Consider the following 19,671-nt stretch of genomic DNA (forward strand, 5'->3'; position numbering starts at 1 on the left):
CACATATAATCTCACCAGCCACTTTTTAGGTACACCTGTTCAATTGCTTGGTAACACAAATTGCTAATCAGCCAATCATGTGGCAGCAACTCAATGCATTTAGGCATCTAGATATGCTTAAGACGACTTGCTGAAGTTCAAACCGAGCATCAGAATGGGGAAGAAAGGAGATTTAAGTGACTTTGAACATGGAATAGTTGTTGGTGTAACGTAATAAAAACGTAATATTCATATGTAATTTAAAGCACATAGTTTAATTTAGCTCAAAGGGAATCATTTATGATTTTATAAGGAATTTGAACAGAATCACTGTTTTACAGCTGATCACTGAGGCGGCAGCGATTAATTGACCTAGCCATATAACATCAACTCTGCACTCGATATTAAAATCCAAAATGTAGTGAAAACACTATTTAATAGCACAGTAACAAGATCGGCAGATTAAGACATTAACTTGTGAGCACAAAACACAAGATACTTCTCTTTTCAATATAAATAAGATTTTATTTATATAAACCTAAGACAAACTAATCTAACACATGAATACAAGCATTCGCACATTCACACGTTGCAGAAAGAGAGAAAGTGAGGAAAGGATGAGTTTAAGAGAATGAAAATGTGAAATCCGAAGTTTACAGCAATATGTTCAATTGCATAGACCTTAACAACCATCAATCACTTATTTAACCCTCGCTTTGAGTTTCTCAATGAGGCTAAAATTTATATTAAATACACCAATTCAATTAGAACCTGGAGGTGTTACTTGCTTGCTTTTCCTGTGTTAAGGGGTTTCCTTTGTGTCGTCGTCGTTGCAGGAAAGGGGTTCCCCGAAGTGGCTGATTGGTTGGGAGTTCAGTAGTTGTTGAAGTGACGTCTTGGGAAGCCAATGGAGTTGTGCCTGGTAGAAGTTTTGAGGCGGTCACAGACTTGAGTCGGAGACGAGGCATGGCGGCAAAACTTAACTGAGCACACGAAAGCAGAGCACGCTCAAAGAGCAGCGTCAAAACGCTGTGGCAAAAGAGAAGAAGAGGAGAAGGGAGAGGACCAAGAGAGCCAAGAGAGCATTTTTAAGAAGAAGAGAGAGTTTGATGGTGTCCTGAGTTTTTAAACTCAGCTTTCAGACCGTCCCAGCTGGACATCTTGACCAATTAGATACTGTCCTTGCTTGGGGTGTTGCTCTGTTCCTCCACCAGATCAATAAATCAACATGTTATCTGTTCAGTCAGAGGTCTGAACTTTACAGGCTCTTGCAAAGTATACTTTTGAACATGATTTCTATAACAAGACTATGATACATTTGACAAAGAATTGATTGGAAGAAACATTTAAAGCATGATTTTTCAAACTCATACATACCAAACATGCATAGAAATCCTTCAGCTATTCAATAATGATTAAAAAGACATACATAATATTTGATTAAAACATGATAGTCTAATATGTGGGTTACAAACATAATATGGGGTTCTGCATAGAAATGTCCTTTTAGGATGATTTTATGTGCATATGAAAAAGAAAGTCTTTGTGTAGTTCTATGGAGAACGAAGGCATGTTCTTTAGACAAAGGAATTTTGGTTTGGTCTGTCTTCTATATGGGGGAGAAGTCAGTCTAAGGAAGCTCATGAATTCAATCATGGAACATGTGATGGCCATCTTTTTGACCATCAGTCTTGATTATTTGCCCCAAATTTGACAGTCTCCTTCCTGAATTGGAATTATCAATAAGTGTTCTTTTGTCTCAAGGTTGTAAGCTGTTTTGTGAACGAGGCTTGCTGGTTAGTTTGCTTGCTTCAGACTAGTTGGAGCTAGGAATCTGATTTACGGTGTCCTGTTTCCTTGGGCCTCTCGGTGGAATTCCAGCTTCTCATGTTTCAATGTTCTGATCGCATCTTAAATTTGTCTGATTCAGTCTCTGATATTCTACATTGGTGCCAGACGGGCTGGTCTGAGTATTTTAAAAACTGCTGATCTACTGGGATTTTCACACACAACCATCTCTAGGGTTTACAGACAATGGTCCGACAAAGAGAAAATATCCAGTGAGCGGCAGTTGTGTGGACAAAAATGCCTTGTTGATGTCAGAGGTCAGAGGAGAATGGGCAGACTGGTTAGAGATGATAGAAAGGCAACAGTAACTCAAATAACTACACGTTACAACCAAGGTATGCAGAATACCATCTCTGAATGCACAACATGTCAAACCCTGAAGCAGATGGGCTACAACAGCAGAAGACCACACCGGGTGACGCTCCTGTCAGCTAAGAACAGAAAACGGAGGCTACAATTCGCACAGCCTCACCAAAATTGGACAATAGAAGATTGGAAAAACGTTGCCTGGTCTGATGAGTCTCGATTTCTGCTGCGACATTCAGATGGTAGGGTCAGAATTTGGCATAAAGAACATGAAAGCATGGATCCATCCTGTCTTGTCTCAACGGTTCAGGCTGGTGGTGGTGGTGTAATGGTGTGCGGGATATTTTCTTGGCACACTTTGGGCCCCTTAGTACCAATTGAGCATCGTTTAAACGCTACAGCCTACCTTAGTATTGGTGTTGACCATGTCCATCCCTTTATGACTACAGTGTACCCATCTTCTGATGGCTACTTCCAGCGGGATAATGCACTATGTCACAAAGCTCAAATCATCTCAGACTGGTTTCTTGAACATGACAATGAGTTCACGTTACTCAAATGGCCTCCACAGTCACCAGATCTCAATCCAATAGAGCACCTTTGTTGATGTGGTGGAACGGGAGATTCGCATCATGGATGTGCAGCCAACAAATCTGCAGCAACTGCGTGATACTATCATGTCAATTAATCATGGAATTATGCAAGGATCTTATTTGTGGACTTCAGCTCGGCCTTCAATACCATCATACCTGACCTTCTCTCAGACAAACTGAGACAGCTCTCTGTGCCCTCCTCCATCTGTCAGTGGATCACCAGCTTCCTGACAGACAGGCAGCAGCTAGTGAGGCTGGGCAAACTCACATCCAGGACTCTCACCATCAGCACTGGCGCCCCTCAGGGTTGCGTTTTCTCCCCACTGCTCTTCTCCCTCTATACGAATGACTGCACATCAAAGGACCCCTCTGTCAAGCTCCTGAAGTTTGCGGACGACACTACAGTCATAGGCCTCATCAAGGACGGTGACGAGTCTGCTTACAGACAGGAAGTTGAGCAGCTGGCTGTCTGGTGCAGTCTTAACAACCTGGAGCTGAACACGCTCAAAACTGTGGAGATGATAGTGGACTTCAGGAGAAACCCCCCTGCTCTCCCCCCACTCACCATCATGAACAGCACTGTGACTTCAGTAGAGTCATTCAGATTCCTGGGCACCACCATCTCCCAGGACCTGAAGTGGGACAATCACATTGACTCTATTGCGAAAAAGGCCCAGCAGAGGCTGTATTTCCTCCGCCAGCTAAGGAAGTTCAACCTGCCTCAGGAGCTGCTGAAACAGTTCTACTCTGCAATCATCGAGTCTGTCCTATGTTCTTCTATAACTGTTTGGTTTGGTTCAGCTACCAAAACAGACATCAGAAGACTACAACGGACAGTTAGGACTGCTGAGAGAATTATCGGTGCCCCTCTGCCCAGCCTCCAAGAACTTTACACCTCCAGAGTGAGGAAAAGGGCTAAGAAAGTCACTCTGGACCCCTCACACGCAGCTCACTCTCTCTTTGAACTGTTGCCCTCTGGCCGGCGCTACAGATCACTGAGCACCAGAACAGCCAGACACAAGAACAGTTTTTTCCCCCAGGCTGTATCCCACCTGAACAACACATAACACACCCTGGTACTGTATCTGTAAATAACTCATCAAACCTTCATCTGTACATAGGACACATGCACATTCACAGTTCTGTCTATGGTCATGTCTCTTTTCTGTATATTTTTTATTTTTATTACTATTGTTATTCTTAATTATTGTATATTCTCTTCATTAGTGTTCTTTATCACCTTAATTATATGTTGTCTGCACTATGTTTGTACTTTCTGTACTGGAAGCTCATAACACCAAGACAAATTCCTTGTGTGTGCAAACACACTTGGCAATAAAGCTCTTTCTGATTCTGATTCTGATGTCAATATGGACCAAAATCTCTGAGGAATGTTTCCAAAACCTTGTTGAATCTATGCCACGAAGAATTAAGGCAGTTCTGAAGGCAAAAGGGGGTCCAACCCGGTACTAGCAAGGTGTGCCTAATAAAGTGGCCAGTGAGTGTGTATGTATATATGTGATTCAGAGCGTGGTCATGCTGAAGGTATTCCCATAGCGTTTTCCGACGCAGCTGGAGTTCCTGAAGGGGAACAGCTTGAAACACCACAAAATGTGGAGAGCTCAAAGTTAACTCAATATGTGATCTTTTTTATTTATTTTTTTATTTTTAGCCGATTGTGTGAAACAAGCTTAAATCCATCCACATAATGTTTTAAACAGAATAAAATGTGTAAAACGTAGAGCAATACACAATTACTGGGAGCTGAAAACTTTATCAAACTAGCCAAAATGTGATAAACTAAAGCCCTACGTGCGTGGGATAAATACAGTTTTATGAATGACATCTGTTTGAATGGTATTTCTTCAGAAGTGGATTCAGTGCAGGCTAAATCATAACAGAAGCACCAAAATTTACTCATAGTCATCAGGTAACACAAATCATCATGTTGCCAATCTGATACAAAAACATGTCATACCCTGCCTGAACCTCTCATGCATGTCCTTTACAATAGGGGGCATGGAATAGTCATGCTTGGGTTTCATGTTTTTTGTTTTTTTTTTGCCTTGCCAAGCCAGAGTACACAAACTGCTCTGAATAACAAGCATCTGAGAGTGGGAGAGCCGAGACCTCTGGTGGAGAGAGAAATAGTAAATGAAACAGGGAGAGGCAGCAGGAAGATAGAGAGAAACAAATTTGTGTGTGTAATAGAGGATCATACAGAGGAAGTGCCAGTGAGAAAGATAGCAGAACAGAGTGAGACTTATGGAAGAAGACACTAAGATGGACAGAAAAGAAAAGTTGTGCCACAGAATCCACTTTTGTCTGTCTGCTAGTATGAGAGATAAAAGAGTATATAATAAGGCAAGCACATACTGTACACACATTTACATGTATTGTATTGTACATTTCAAGACACAAACAATATAGTGGACAACAATCCGTCAGAGTGATCTGCATTATATTTGAAGTCTACTGCCATAAGCTCTTCAAAGCTTGAGTAACTCAAAACACATTATTGCCAGCTGTTTACTTCCAGAGCTGCCATGGTGTTCAGCCTGATACAAAGCCATTATTATCTGCTGAGGAACACTGTGAGGAGATTACATGTATGTGGACAGACATTGGCTTCCTGAAAGTTCCTTACACCCCACTTGCCAATACTCTGGGAAACAGATAGTCCCGTCCCAAACTCATGCCTTTGGTTGAGCTAGAAATGGACGATGGAAAATAGAAATTTTAGACCCCAGGGTCACAGTTTGGATGTTCAGCATGTAAATAACACTACCTGAGCCCAAAAAGGCTGTTTCTCCATTGACGGCCATTCAAAAGCAGTCATCTGTTCTATTTAATCAAATATTTTTTTTTTTTGGAAGCAACATTCAAGTCATAATTATTTTATTTTATTATTCAAGGTGTTTTTCCAGTGATCGATTATTTGAGCTCTTAAAAGTGTTTGTCACTAACTGCCATCTTCTACATTTCAAGCAACTGCCATCGAGATGAATAGGAATACTAACGGATAACTTTCTCAAAAGTAAGTTTGGAATGACCTCTATTTTCAAATGCTAAAAGCATGGTGAGCATTTGGGAACTCTGTTTGAATCTGAAACTCTTTTTCAATTTCACTTAATTAAAGTCACAGAAATTGCACACTTCACCTTTGAGGCTTGAAAGGACCATAGTGACATTAGAAATCTCAACTTGTGCCAAAGTGTTGACAGTCCTCCGGAGTTTCTATGAATAACCCATATTATTGTCTCTACATGTTAAACTGGAATAAAAGAAAGTACGTTAACAAACACCTTTAAAACCTTCACCTTTGTCACACAGCTACTGGCAGATACATTATTCATATGGATTAGTTGAACCTGTGGTAAACACTCACCTGCCTGTGCTAGGATGAACTCCTGAAAGCGCATTCCAATGTTGTTTCTGGCTGTACAGTTGTAACGGCCAAAATCTCTGTCTGACATCGGGGTAACCTAAGGACCAAGGTTGTGTTAGCGTGATCATGCATACATTTTTCTTGCACATGTAATGTCAGTTATTGTTGTTATGTTGTTCATGTGTTCATTTGACACTAATCTTGGTTAGTAAACATAACTGCCGAGGACACATCTGTTTCCAGAGAAACCAAGTGTTGCTGAGTCTTATCTAGTTCAGATGAGTTGACAAAAAAAAGGGCAAATCTGCTTGTACCACTATAAATAATCTTCTCTGCCCAGTGTGATCTGTATCACTGAAATACTATTATAGTTCTTTTTAATATTTTGAAATAATGTTTATTTTTTATATTTTAGTAAACATTACTTTAAACGAAAGGGAATACTTTAAAGAAAACTGGCTTAAATCGAATAAGCTCAAGTTTTCTTATATACAGATTTTATTTCAGTTAATGTTTATATCAAGTAACTGTTTTTTTATGGTTTTATTTTTATTTTTAGCTTTAGTTATCGATAAAAACCATGCTCTGCTGACAATAATTAATTTCCACATCTGACTAGCTCACTAAACCTGTGTTTTACCAAAAATGTTTCACAGATTTTTCATCAGAATCTAGTGCCAACCCAACACAGCACCAAAACTGTTCATTGTACAAAAGTAAAACAAAATAAAATAAAAATCAACAGCTGAGAAAACTTAAGTGAAAGGCAACCAGCTTTAGCAGATTTTTGACTTTTCTCAACTTGTTTTTGTAGGAGATTTTTCAGTTTTCTCATCTTTTTATTGTATAAAGGGAAAGGGAAGTGGTGTGTGGCCAAATATGGTGACCCATACTCAGAATTTGTGCTCTGCATTTAACCCATCCAAGTGTACACACACAGTAGTGAACATATACCCAGAGCAGTGGGCAATGCTGCGGTGCCCGGGGAGCAGTTGGGGGTTTGGTGCCTTGCTCAAGGGTGTCACCTCAGTCGTGGTATTGAGGGTGGAGAGAGTGTTGATTATTCACTGATACTCGAACCCACGACCCTCGGGTTACAAGTCCAACTCTCTATCCACTAGGCCACGACTGCCCCTCCTCCGTGGTATAAACGGAAAGTATAAACTGAAAACAACAAGTTGAGAAAATTCAAAAGTCTGCTGAAGCTGGTTGCCTTAAACTTTTGTTTTCTCAACTTTTGATATTTTACATGGTGTACTTAAAAAAAGAATTATCATGATCAGCCGCCTGTAACACGTAAATACTGTACAAATTGGTTTTATAATACCGTAGATAGTTTTATTCATTTATATTTTTTATACAATAACATTTACTTATTTAAAATATTTAATTGTATCTTATTTAAATAGTATCTTTTCAGTATCTTTTATTATGATTTTTTAAAGCTTTTTAAACAAATCTGAAGGCAGCATTGATAGCAGATTAATAAAAAAAAGAATAATTAAATTAAAATTAAAGTAAATTAAAAATATAAAAAAATATAATAAGTAATACTGTAATTAATATGAATTAATATTAATATTAAAATTTATATAATTATAATAATATATATAGTATTTTTACTGAAAACAATGTGGTGAACATCTTATGGTGGTGTACTGAAGTTTTAGCAAAAATGTAATAAAATTAAAATTAAATTCATTGCTGTTAAGACATTTTAGATTTTTTTTTTTTAGAAAAATATATTTCCAATGATAAATAAATAATTTTACAATTTTAATAATTAAACTGTAACAAAGTGCAATGTAATAAATACATTTTATTTTAAAATGACTCCTAACTACTTGAATGCCACCAGTGGGCTAAGGCCTGGATATCATCAATGTCTAACTCTCCTGGCTCTCTTATCTAGATGAGCAAACACAAAAAATTCAATAGTAATAAGAAAAATGTTAAAAACTGTGGGTGGATTACTGTACCTCGAGGAGTGATCTGCCAGGGGCACTGTGTACACGCATGTTTCCAACACCCTCACTAGGGATGGTCAACTTTTCCCGTCTCCACAGCATTGTGGCCAGAGGGTTAGACATAACATCACAGCTAATGTTGACTGGGTTCCCTTCCCACGAGAAAAATATAGTGTGGTTGGTCTGGAACTTTGGTGCATCTGTGAAAGAACGGTAAAGGAGTGCTCAGTTATGGCACACCTAGCTCTTCTAACAGTCATCCATCAAAAACTCATTCAAGATTAGCTGCCCGAAGTCTAAATTAAATACTAGCATGTACCAGGCACGTACTTCCAGAGCTTCCACATACGCGTTAACCAAACGCTTTATCATGGAGTTCTCTTTCACCCAGGTAAAATGGGCTCCTAATCAAACTCAATCTGAAGCATGGCCACTTCTCGCCGGTTGCCTCTAATTTTTCAGAACAAGCTGCAAAAACTCAAACCCCCTCTTCCCCCACAATGCAGTGGGTGGTGGAAGATTTCATTTGGCAGTATGTTAGAGAAATGCAATGAGGCAGAGAGTGTGGGATAGAGAGTACTGTGGTATTGGGAAATGCTGCATTATATGTGATTTCTCAGTCGTACACCCACACACACTGGCAGACACACACATACAGTACATAGACACACAGAAACAGCACACTCACAATCACACCCATTTTTTCCATTAAAGAGATTGATGCAGCTCACAGCGTCACATCGGTGACAGATTGAGACTGAATGAATGGGTATATTAGCAACAGTGCTAGATGGTCTGTTCCACTGCACCCCATAATGAGATATATATCCACCCTGCTGCTGCTACTGAGTCTAAGGATACAAGATACAGAACTGTAATTTGAATTTGAATTTTGGGAAGAAGAATTAAAATCAAACAAAATTGTAATTTTGTTTTGTTATTATTATTATTATTATTATTATTATACATATCATTATGAGTATAGATCACCAATAAATACGTTAAATATAAATAAATATATTCTATAAAATTAAAAACTATTAAATATATAGATAATAGTAAAATATTAAATTAAATTAAATTATATACATAGGGCCCTATCATTTCTGTGATGGAAAATTTTGATGGAGAAAAGCATTATTTTTAAAAGGAATATTTACCAGAAAAATAATTTACCAGAATTTATTATTTATTATTTAGCATTATTATATTAAATATATATATATATATATATATATTTTTTTTGTCAGGAGTGGAAAGACAAAGGATGTCAGGCATGGCTGTTTCTGGTGGAAATAGGTTGTAGAGGCTTTCCTGCCAAATCAGTGTGGCGGCTGATGTCAGCTTTAGCCATGGACAAGAAGAGCAAGAAACATGCTGCTAGTAGGATGGGAGCAGAGGCTGAGCGATTCATGCTGGATACGGAGCAAGAGAGAGGAAGAAAGCTGGAACTCATGAGCAGATGGGCAGTGACTTGGCCACCATTGCCGACCCACTAACTGGAGAGGGTTTTGGTAAGGGTCAAAAGGAAGGTTGGAAACCACCCGATGACATCTACTTATGGCTGAAAGCTATGGTTACATAAAGGAGTAATCGAAGAAAGCGCCTAACAGGTGTATTTCACTATATTTTATTTTTTTAATATAATAATAATATAAAGAAGGGTACAATTCTACACTCACTTCCATGTTTAATGTTTCAACAAGGTACATTTTCTACAAAATGAAGAACGTCATATTTATAATTATGAAATTATCTGAAAAGAACGTGGTGGACATATAATGGTAGTGTGTTAAAATCTTAGCAAAACTGTAATAAAATCTTGACAGTATTGAACGTTGTTTAGAAAAATAGTTCCAATTCTGAATAAATATCCAACCAACTTTTAGTGAATAAATATGTGACCCTGGACCACCAAACCAGTTATTAGGGTAAATTTCCATCTGAAACCTGGATAAATAAGCTTTCCATTGATGTATGGTTTGTTAGGATGGGACAATATTTGGTCGAGATACAACTATTTGAATATCTGGAATCTGAGGGTGCAAACAAATATTGAGCAAATCGCCTATAAAGTTGTCCAAATGAAGTTCTTAGCAATGCATATTACTAATCAAAAATTAAGTTTTGATATATTTACGGTAGGGAATTTACTAAATATCTTCATTGAACATTTACTTAATATCCTAATGATTTTTGGCATAAAAGAAAAATCAATAATTTGACCCAATACAATGCACTATTGCTACAAATATACCAGTGCTACTTATGACTGGTTTTGTGGTCCAGGGTCACATATGCTTAATTAGTTCAATTTAATAATTATTTTTTTATGATATACAATTCTTGAATTTTACCTTTCCTGACACTTATATTCAAATAACAATTCAGTTTACTGCAATGTGTGACCAATTCAAACCACTCACACTCAATATCCAAGAACATGCTCTTCTGATGTCCACCGATCCTGCTGAGAGCCTCACAGTCAAAGCGTCCCCAGTCAGATAGCTTGACTCCAACAATAGTCAGCATGGATTCGCCATAACGGCCTCGCACCTCCACACGGCCGTCCGGACTCTAAAAAACATCACATGCTTCACGTATTTGAAAAACAGATAAACCAGATAATCAGAGAGCCAAGGTTGTAGGATTAAGTATAAAATCGTGTAATAGCAAGATGTGGGGATTAAGGCATGACCCACGAGGACCGGGTTTTTAGAGGATTCATGGGAAGGAAGGGTGCAGAGAGGCTTTTAACACACCTTAAGTGTTTCATCTGCTTTCCCCTCACATTTCTCACGGTAAATGAGTACAGAACCATTTCTAACTTCCCACACACTGTTGTCCGACTTGTGGCTTTGGGAGTACAAATGTTCAACAGTGGTATTTCTTAACAGGTTAAACTCAAACGTAGTTCTTCCACAGGGATGCATATTCGTGTTAGTACTGCATCATGTTCTGATCCCATCACTCCTTCTAAATAAAGAACATAAAGCTATAAGACACAATTAAGGGATGTTATGAGAAAACCGGTGTTACATAAGAGGTGTTATATAGCCTATATGCTTGTATAAAATAGCGACAACGGTATTGTGATGCAAGGCACCAATGCTGCAAAAGAATAGTAGATGTAGTATAGTCTATTAGGTGATATTGTGCATACAGGCTCTGTGCCAAAGCAAGTAGCCTATCCACACAGGATTTCAAGGCATGATAAGTATGCTACCAAGAATGTTCCAAAAGGTAGGAAGCGTAATTATACCGCCTTCAAAGATAGCTTCTAGTCGACAAATTCTAAAGCAGCATGAAATTGCAATCCCAAGCTAAGTGCATAGAAAATAAATCCAAGATGGTTACTATTCAAAAGTCTGGGGTTTGAACAGTTTTTTTTTTTTAAAGTGAGAAAGAAACGAATGATTTTATTCAGCAAGGATGCATTGATCAAAGTGACAGTGAGGACATTTAAAGATTTCTGTTTCAAATAAATGCATTGTAATCCTGAAAATAATGCATTGTGATTTTCACAAAGATATTAAACAGCGCAATAATGTTTCCTGAGCACCAATTCGGTATATCAGAATGTTTTCTGAAGATCGTGTGACACTAAAGACTAGAGTAATGGATGTCGAAAAATCAGCTCTGCCATTACAGGAATAAACAAATGTTACTTTTAAAATATTTTACAATATTACTGTCTTTACTGTCAGTTTATTCAAATAAATGCAGCCTTAGTGAGCGTAAGAGACGTTTTCCATAAAAAATAAAATAAAAAAATAATTCCGACCGCAAATGTTTGAAATATAGTAGTATTTTAATGCTTAGAGTATTACAATGTAAGCTAAGCATCACGTTAATGCCAACCTCTTCTAAAATGACCAGAAATGTCCCTTTGTGTGAAAACTGTATGCCTATGTAAAACACACAAAAAAACTCCCATTTTACTACAGCTTCCAAAACATCAGGCTTTTTCGAATCACTGGCAAAAAAAATGTAAATCCATGAGAGTATATGAAAGCCATAGAACAGCATAATCCCAAAATAGATAATCATCACTGAGTACACTGTCGGTCCCTAAAGAACTACAAACAGTCCGAGACCCTTACAAACGTGGATTTCAGACTGTTTAACCATCCAAGTCGAGGAGACATCACACAGACATGTTTCACAGACCACAACACTGCTCTGATGTAAATCAACTCTTCAGTTTTTCCAACTGCCCTCTGAAGTGTTCACTGCATAATAAGCAGTAGAGGGATGTGTGGCGGTGTCAGTTTTGATTAGTGAGAGTGAGCAGTAGTGTGGTTAATGAGAGGCAGTGCATGATGACAGTTTTGAGGCCTGTCTTCCTGTCTCAACACCCCGCTCATCATCCGAGCTGACCAAAATTGCCCTCAGTCAGTCACTAATCTCCATTCTCACGCTGACACATGCATCACAGCAGCCAGAGCCATTTCCCTGCCGCTCCCTGCTGAAAGAAACAGGTCACACCAGCTTAAAGGGATAATTCACCCCTCAAAAATAAAAATTCTGTCGTTCCAAACCCTATAATGTTCTTTCTTCTGTGGAACACAAAAGAAGAAATTCGGAACACTGACTTTCTATGCAATTACAATGAAAGGCTTTCAAGCTTAAAAAAAGATCATAAGTCATACTAACATCATAAAAGTATCATAAAAGCAACTCGTATGATTTGTGCTTTGTATTTCAAGTATTTTGAAGCCATGCAACAGCTTTGTGTGAGAAACAGAGAAATTTAAGTCAGTATTCACCAGTGGTGGACGAAGTACACAAATCAAGTACTTGAGGAAAAGTACGGATACATATTATAAAATATTACACCAGTAAAAGTAAAAGTAATGGTTTTTCAATTTTACTCGAATGAAAGTACAAAAGTATTCGATTTTTTTATGTACTTAAGTAAAAAAGTACTGATAATTTATTTAGCAATTTTATATAGACTACTTAATTTAATTTTATATTAGTACATATTTTTATAATTCTACTGCTCAAAATACTTGGGACCACTATAAGATATATATTTTGTTGTTGATATGGACTACGTTGACGAGAGTAATGTAGTAATGTTCACTGTGAAGCTTACACTGCGACGTACCTGCATGAAAACAGATTTGACCATCTAATTTTCACCAGTAAGAAAAAAGTGGTTTGAAGCTTGTTGTTTTGCAAAACGTCACAGTTATATATGACATGAGAATTAGGCCTGAGAAAGAAGATTTTAAGGAAAATATAATTATATTTTCATAATGATTTTTTTCTTCTCAAACCTTGTCTGTGGTGTAAAAACACCCCTGGCCAAATGGCCCCAGAGGGCATCACTTCCCACTTTGATAATTACTGTAGTTACCATGTTCTGAACATCACAACCTTTCTTTTTCCCTCAGATGTAATCTATCTAGGTGGTTGAATAAAAATATTATTTACAGTATATCAAATTTTATATCAAAAAATTTCCTCAACTTACCACCAGCAAGCTTGTTAGCTAGACAGTTAGCATCAGCTAACAATATTTACTTATTTTCAGTATGGTTATGAATAAACATTCATATCGGTCTACTCGGCTGATCTAAACCAGGGCTGTCCAAACTCGGTCATGGAGGGCCGGTGTCCTGCAGAGGTTAGCTCCAACTTAAGTTCAAGCATTTCAGTGGGCTTAAATAGATCACCCTTTAAAGCAGATTTATTTCACAAACAACTGACAGTTTTGACCTAAATATGATTTTCAGTTACAATAATTAATCCTAAAATCCTCACAAGATCTCCCGGTTCTTACTTGTGAGTTCAGTTTACTGGAGACTCGCTCTAAACGGATCATTTGAATCAGTAAGTTGTCGACTCGAGAACAGCTGCAATCGGATCATTCCAATTCATGAATTAATCATTTGTTGCGATTTGTGAACTGATTTAACAGGTTCATTGAAAAGAATCAGTTTGTTCATGAATCAGACACTGCTTCTGCCTCTTGGAGCACGTGATGTATTATTATAAGAAGTAATGATATGTTTTATGAAATGTAGTGAAGTAAAAAGTACGATCTTATGCTTTGGAATGCAGTGAAGTAAAAGTAAAAGTTACTCAAAATAAAACTACTCCATTAAAGTACAGATACTTGAAAAATGTACTTAAAGTCCGTGTAAAAAGAGAATTCTGAGAATTGTTTCTAAACACATTACAAAGACTCTGAACTATGTAGTACTGAATTGTGGAGTTAAACCGTTAAACAGTTTTTCACCAAATCTGTGTTCAGTTTTTTTTGGGCGGGGCTAAAACGGTGGCTCGATGACGCAATGGCGCCCCTAACACTATAATAACTGTTGAGGGGTCAAGTTCTTAGTTTGTCTTTTTGAATGTCTGTGATGTTAGATATACAGATTCTAGGCAGGGACGGTTCTAGGGTGAATGGATACCTGGTTCTTAGCCCAGAGACATCAATATGTGGCAGAATACATACAATTTAAAAACATGGAACGTTCACAATTGGCATCTAGAAATTGCTAAGCAACCATGAGCTGCGCTCGCCTTGACGACGAGAAGGTTTCAACTCACTGCAGCGCTGACGCGCGTCTACAATTACATAACAAACTTGCACGCTCAAACATGTATGGCTTTATAAATACAATTAAGCTACTAGAAGTAGTATCAGCAGCATCCATTCAGGTTGTAGCTGTATTTGACAGTTTTTCAAATTGCCCACGCCCACTCGCCGCTTTCCCGCGAGTGGGCGTGGTTTCAGCGCCAACAGCGGACACGCCCCCAGCATTTGAGAGCAGAGAGTCCTGCTTATTTTTCAAAGATTTTGATAACTTATTTTAGTTACTTGGCGGGGTTTTTTATCATTCAAATTTGGCTGGGTGGTTAATAACAAATTTTTCTGTTGTGTGACAAACTCAGAGCACTTTTACTTTTACAGAACTTTTACACTGCAGTCCGTAACTTTTTGTTTGGTTAAAAATGATCCGAAATCAATATTTGAGAAATTACATAACCAGCCAGTCTTCAAAACTATCACCTTACTTTAGCCCGATTCACAATGGTTAGCTTATAATAATGTTTTCTAATTTTAGTGGTACAGGTAGGTTTTCGCGGGAAATTCGAGCATGGCACTATGTCATTACGTCACGTCTGTAAACATGAAGAAGTTTTCCCGGCTAGTAGGCTATCGCATGTGAGGATCCTGCAGATGACGGATCATTTATAGCCTTATCTCACAGCAGCTAGAATAATTAAATTTATCATTTTGATGGCGGATTGTAATCCAGAAAGGATTATGTGTTTATGAGACACATGTGAATGAAATTAAATTATATTCCAAAAGAATTTCTTAATATGAAATTCGAATCGTATGACAATTAGATATTAGTCTGTACAGAAATTGAAATCTACACGCTAATACTATACTCATAGTAACGCAATGCTGATGTTGTTAACATTAATAATTTGAGAACAAAGTATAACAATGATAATACTTTGCACAGTTAGATGTGCTATGAGCTAACTGATCTTTAGATTTAATCACCATTGGTAGCACAATTTATTGTAATGGTTTTTTCCTCAGTTGGGCAGAACAAACGTGGCAGACATGTTACTTACTTGTTCAGATGGCAATATCCGGTGAAAATTCTGATTTGGGTCATATATTACAAGACATAGGCTAGAATCTGTGATTGCGAAGTACAGTAAATATCCACACAGGTGCAGTGACTGACGACTACACATTCACCTCAAAACATTAGATTCATCCTGCCGGAACACCGAATCATAACCTCACGCACAGAAAAAAATTCCGCAAGAAACTGCAATTCCAAAGAGGTAAAAGTTACGGACTGCAGCTTTAAGTACAGTAACGAAGTAAAGTGTGATTGAAGTGAGTTTGATTCGTTCACAAATTAATCAGACCAATTCATTCAAAAGACCTTATTAACCCTTGTGCATCAATAAAAAAAAGTTAGGTCCATAAATTTAGGTCCATAGTGGACAAAAATGTCCATGTCAAAAAAACGATCATAAAAATTGGAAGCTTGGGAGCAGAGACTAAAGTGTGGTCTCATTTTAAAGAAGACCCATGGCAGATTATTGTTGAAGTAAAAGTTTAAAAAGTGAAACAAAAAAAGAGTTATAATACAGATTTAAGTTTCTGAAAATGATTTACCAATTGATACCAATTGTTGGTACCAAATGATACCAACACACCTACATAATTATAGCTGCATTATTTATCCAATTGGCTCTATAATATGCAGAAGCAGAAAACAAGAATAAAGCAAGTATTTGCTTTATAGACGCTTTATAGACCAAACCTGAAAAAATGGTACCATCTGGTAAAAAATTTATTTTGAAGCCTTGCCAACAGAATGAAAGCCTATTAACAAAAATTGCATCATTTAAAGTTAAACGGCACTGCGATTAAAAATAGCTGTTTTAATGGGTTTCAATGGGGACATTTTTGTCCAAAAGGCACTGAGTGTAAGAATTTTGTGTACCTATTGCATAAAATCTTTTAGCTTGGGAGCACAGAGTTAAGTTTGGTCTCATTTTAAAGAAGACCCATGGCAGATTATCATTGAAGTTTAAAAAAATGAAACAAAAAAAAGTTATAGAAGTTTAAGTTTATGAAAATGCTTTATGAATAATATATTATGTAAAATATATATTTTATGTTACATGCTGAACTCTAAACCTGCTAGAAAATCAAAGCCATAAATCTAAACAAGCCGTGTTCCAAAGTTGAGGTTGATATCTAAAAAAATTAGCTCTCAGTAAGATTTTGTTTGGACGCAGTACCAAATTTTCCCCATTAGATGCCAGCAAAACTCTGCTGGTGCACACAGTGCTTGGATATGTGATTTACAGTAGAGTTTTTCTTTCTCAAATATTACAAGCACACACACTCAATTGTTTTTATGACACACATACATACCACACTCTGACATCTATACCAACACACCTACACAATTATAGCTGCATTATTTATCCAATTGGCTCTATAATATGCAGAAGCAGAAAACAGGAATAAAGCGAGTATTTGCTTTATAGACCCTTTATAGACGAAACCTGAAAAAATGGCACCATCTGGTAAAAAATAGTAAAAATAATAATTTTGAAGCCTTGCCAACAGAATGAAAGCCTATTAACACAAATTGCATCATTTTACAGTTAAACGGCACTGCGATTAAAAATAGCAGTTTTAATGGGTTTCAATGGGCACATTTTTGTCCTTAAGGTCCTGAGTGTGAGTATTTTTTGTACGGAGGGTAAAATTTATTTTTTGAATGAAATGAGGGTGAAATATTACAATTCCAATAAAAATAATCACCTGAGCCAAAATTAATGCAGTTGGCATTAACACAGGCACACTTATAACAAAAAACTAAACTGAAATGGACAAAAATGTCCATAAGGTCGCACAAGGGTTAAAACAAACGATTATTTCATTTTTATTTTGTCACAGTAATCTATCAAACTGCATAATTTTATGGTGCTTTTTGTCATCTGACAACCTGTCTTCTCATTCACGTTTATTACATTGAAAATAGTGTCCCAGGATGATCTATTGTGTTCCATGGAACAAATAAAATAATTTTTAAGCGAACTATAAGACAGGAAAGCTGGTTTTTGGAAAATGGTAACTGTTTCTCGCTGGTTAAAAGCAGGAAAAACAAAAAAAGACTTAAGGATAAACTGGCACCAACAGTGCTTTTTTTGGTGGCCCAGTCAATGAAAAAAAAAAAAATGTATGTATTTATATAACATACTGTAGAATTCAAAAGTTTGGGGTCAGATGTTTTTAAGAGATGAATACTTTTACTCAGCAAGGATGCATTAAAATATTCAAAAGTGACAGTAAAGACTTTTATATTGTTACAAAAAAATAATTCTTTTGAACTTCCTATTCATGACAGAATCTACAAAAATGTTAAGCCGCACAACTGGTTTAAACATTGTAATAAGACATTGTAATAACATTATAATAAGACATTTTAAACGCTGTAATAACATAATAATAAGAAATGTGTCTTGCGCACCAAATCAGCATATTAGAATGATTTCTGATGGACCATGTGATACTGAAAACTGTAGTAATGGCTGCTGAAAATTCAGCTTAAAAATACTTTAGAGTAGAAAACAGTTATTTTAAATAATAACAATATTTCAATCATATAAAAATATATATAAAAACCAAGATTTAGCCATTTTATTTAATGCACAAAATGTTTAATTTGTTTTTTCTGCATGTAGACATCAAGTGAGTCATATTACTCTAGGCTGTTAATTGGCCCCCATAGATTGTGCTAAAGTGCCAAATGTCAAATCTCTCTCCGCACAGCTCTACCATTCAATTCTTTCCTAACAGTGAATGGTGTCCATTTTGAACTCTTACTTTAACCGTTCAGAGTAAAACGGAGGGGAGGGAAGAGGCTCCCAGATCAATTGTTTGCAACTTTTGAATTCAGAGCACAGGTTTGGTCCCGGCCCCTGTGTATTTGTAGCAGACTAACTCCCCTACCTTACCTCCACATCCCCAAACCTCTGAAAGAGCAGCTTAAATCAAACTCATTTTGTTCATATTGAGTGGCGGCAAGCGTCACTGCTCTCCTACACCTCTTTGTGAATCCTCTTTCATTTCCCAGCTATGCAGGCTATTCTAATCACTATCCGAGCAGCTCTCGCTAGATTAACTGTAATGGGGAGTCTTTTCACAGTTCCTCCCTGGAGTCAGGCTCCGTTTGCCTCTATTTTTGACGCCAACAACCCACCTTTCACAGAATTCTAATGCTCTTTGACAGTTTCTGTTCCCATCATCTTTCCCGCCTGGCCGCTGCAATCGCATTTGCCATTCTGCAGCCGCATTCGCATTCAGCACAGACACGGAGCATGCCGGTAGGAAATGCAGAGCATTATTGGAAAACAGAAAGCCTTCTTCAGCCTTCAACCGGTACACAGACTGAGCGTGCCTCAGGGCTGTGTCTCTGCGTGCTAGTCTATTATATCCTCTAATGTCCATGACTATTACAGTGGGCGTGAGCAAAGACCGAGCGTCACACATATCTGGCAGTTAATGTGCTGATAAAATGCTGCACTGTTTAGTGACTGAGAGGAAATGGTGGTTGAAATAACCTGCAAATACCATACATTGTGGAAAAGATTTTTTTGAAGTTGGAGTACATTTGACAGGAGAGAACTATTTGAATCTTTCTACTTCTAAATTTCATATTTAATTCAGTGTGATTTTTTTTTTCAGTGTATAAGTGTTCTTGAAAGTAGTTTATGGTACACTATCAAAATTACAGTAGATGTCCGTAACACTCAAAAAAAGAAATATCTTGTTGCTGTCCCAAACTTATTACATTGCTTTAACGTTCATTACATCAAAACAACAGACTACCATTCAAAAGTTTAGTGCCAGTAAAATTACAACAAAATAAAACAAAAAAACAAAAAAACAACAACAACAACAACACCTATTTGGCATGGATGCATCAAATTGATTAAAAGTCAGTAAAGACATTGAAAATGTTAAAGAAAAAAAAAAGATTTTAAATAAATGCTATCCTTTTGAACTTTCTATTCATCA

At 37.1% G+C, this 19,671-nt stretch overlaps 1 protein-coding gene across 1 annotated transcript in view; it reads right to left on the reverse strand.

Moving 5' to 3' along the window:
- The window catches only part of LOC306877035 (neural cell adhesion molecule 2-like), a 213,201-nt gene that overhangs the window by 31,583 nt on the left and 161,947 nt on the right, over positions 1-19,671 (reverse strand). Inside the window, exons 9-11 of the mRNA XM_079428556.1 lie at positions 10,508-10,658; positions 8,094-8,281; positions 6,115-6,211 (exon numbers count right to left, since the gene is read on the reverse strand). Of these exons, the coding sequence (XP_079284682.1) occupies positions 6,115-6,211; positions 8,094-8,281; positions 10,508-10,658 (436 nt within the window). The remainder of the gene's footprint in view (positions 1-6,114; positions 6,212-8,093; positions 8,282-10,507; positions 10,659-19,671) is intronic.

Source organism: Barbus barbus, assembly GCF_936440315.1.
Source record: "Barbus barbus genome assembly, chromosome: 11".
Lineage (NCBI taxonomy): Eukaryota > Metazoa > Chordata > Actinopteri > Cypriniformes > Cyprinidae > Barbus > Barbus barbus.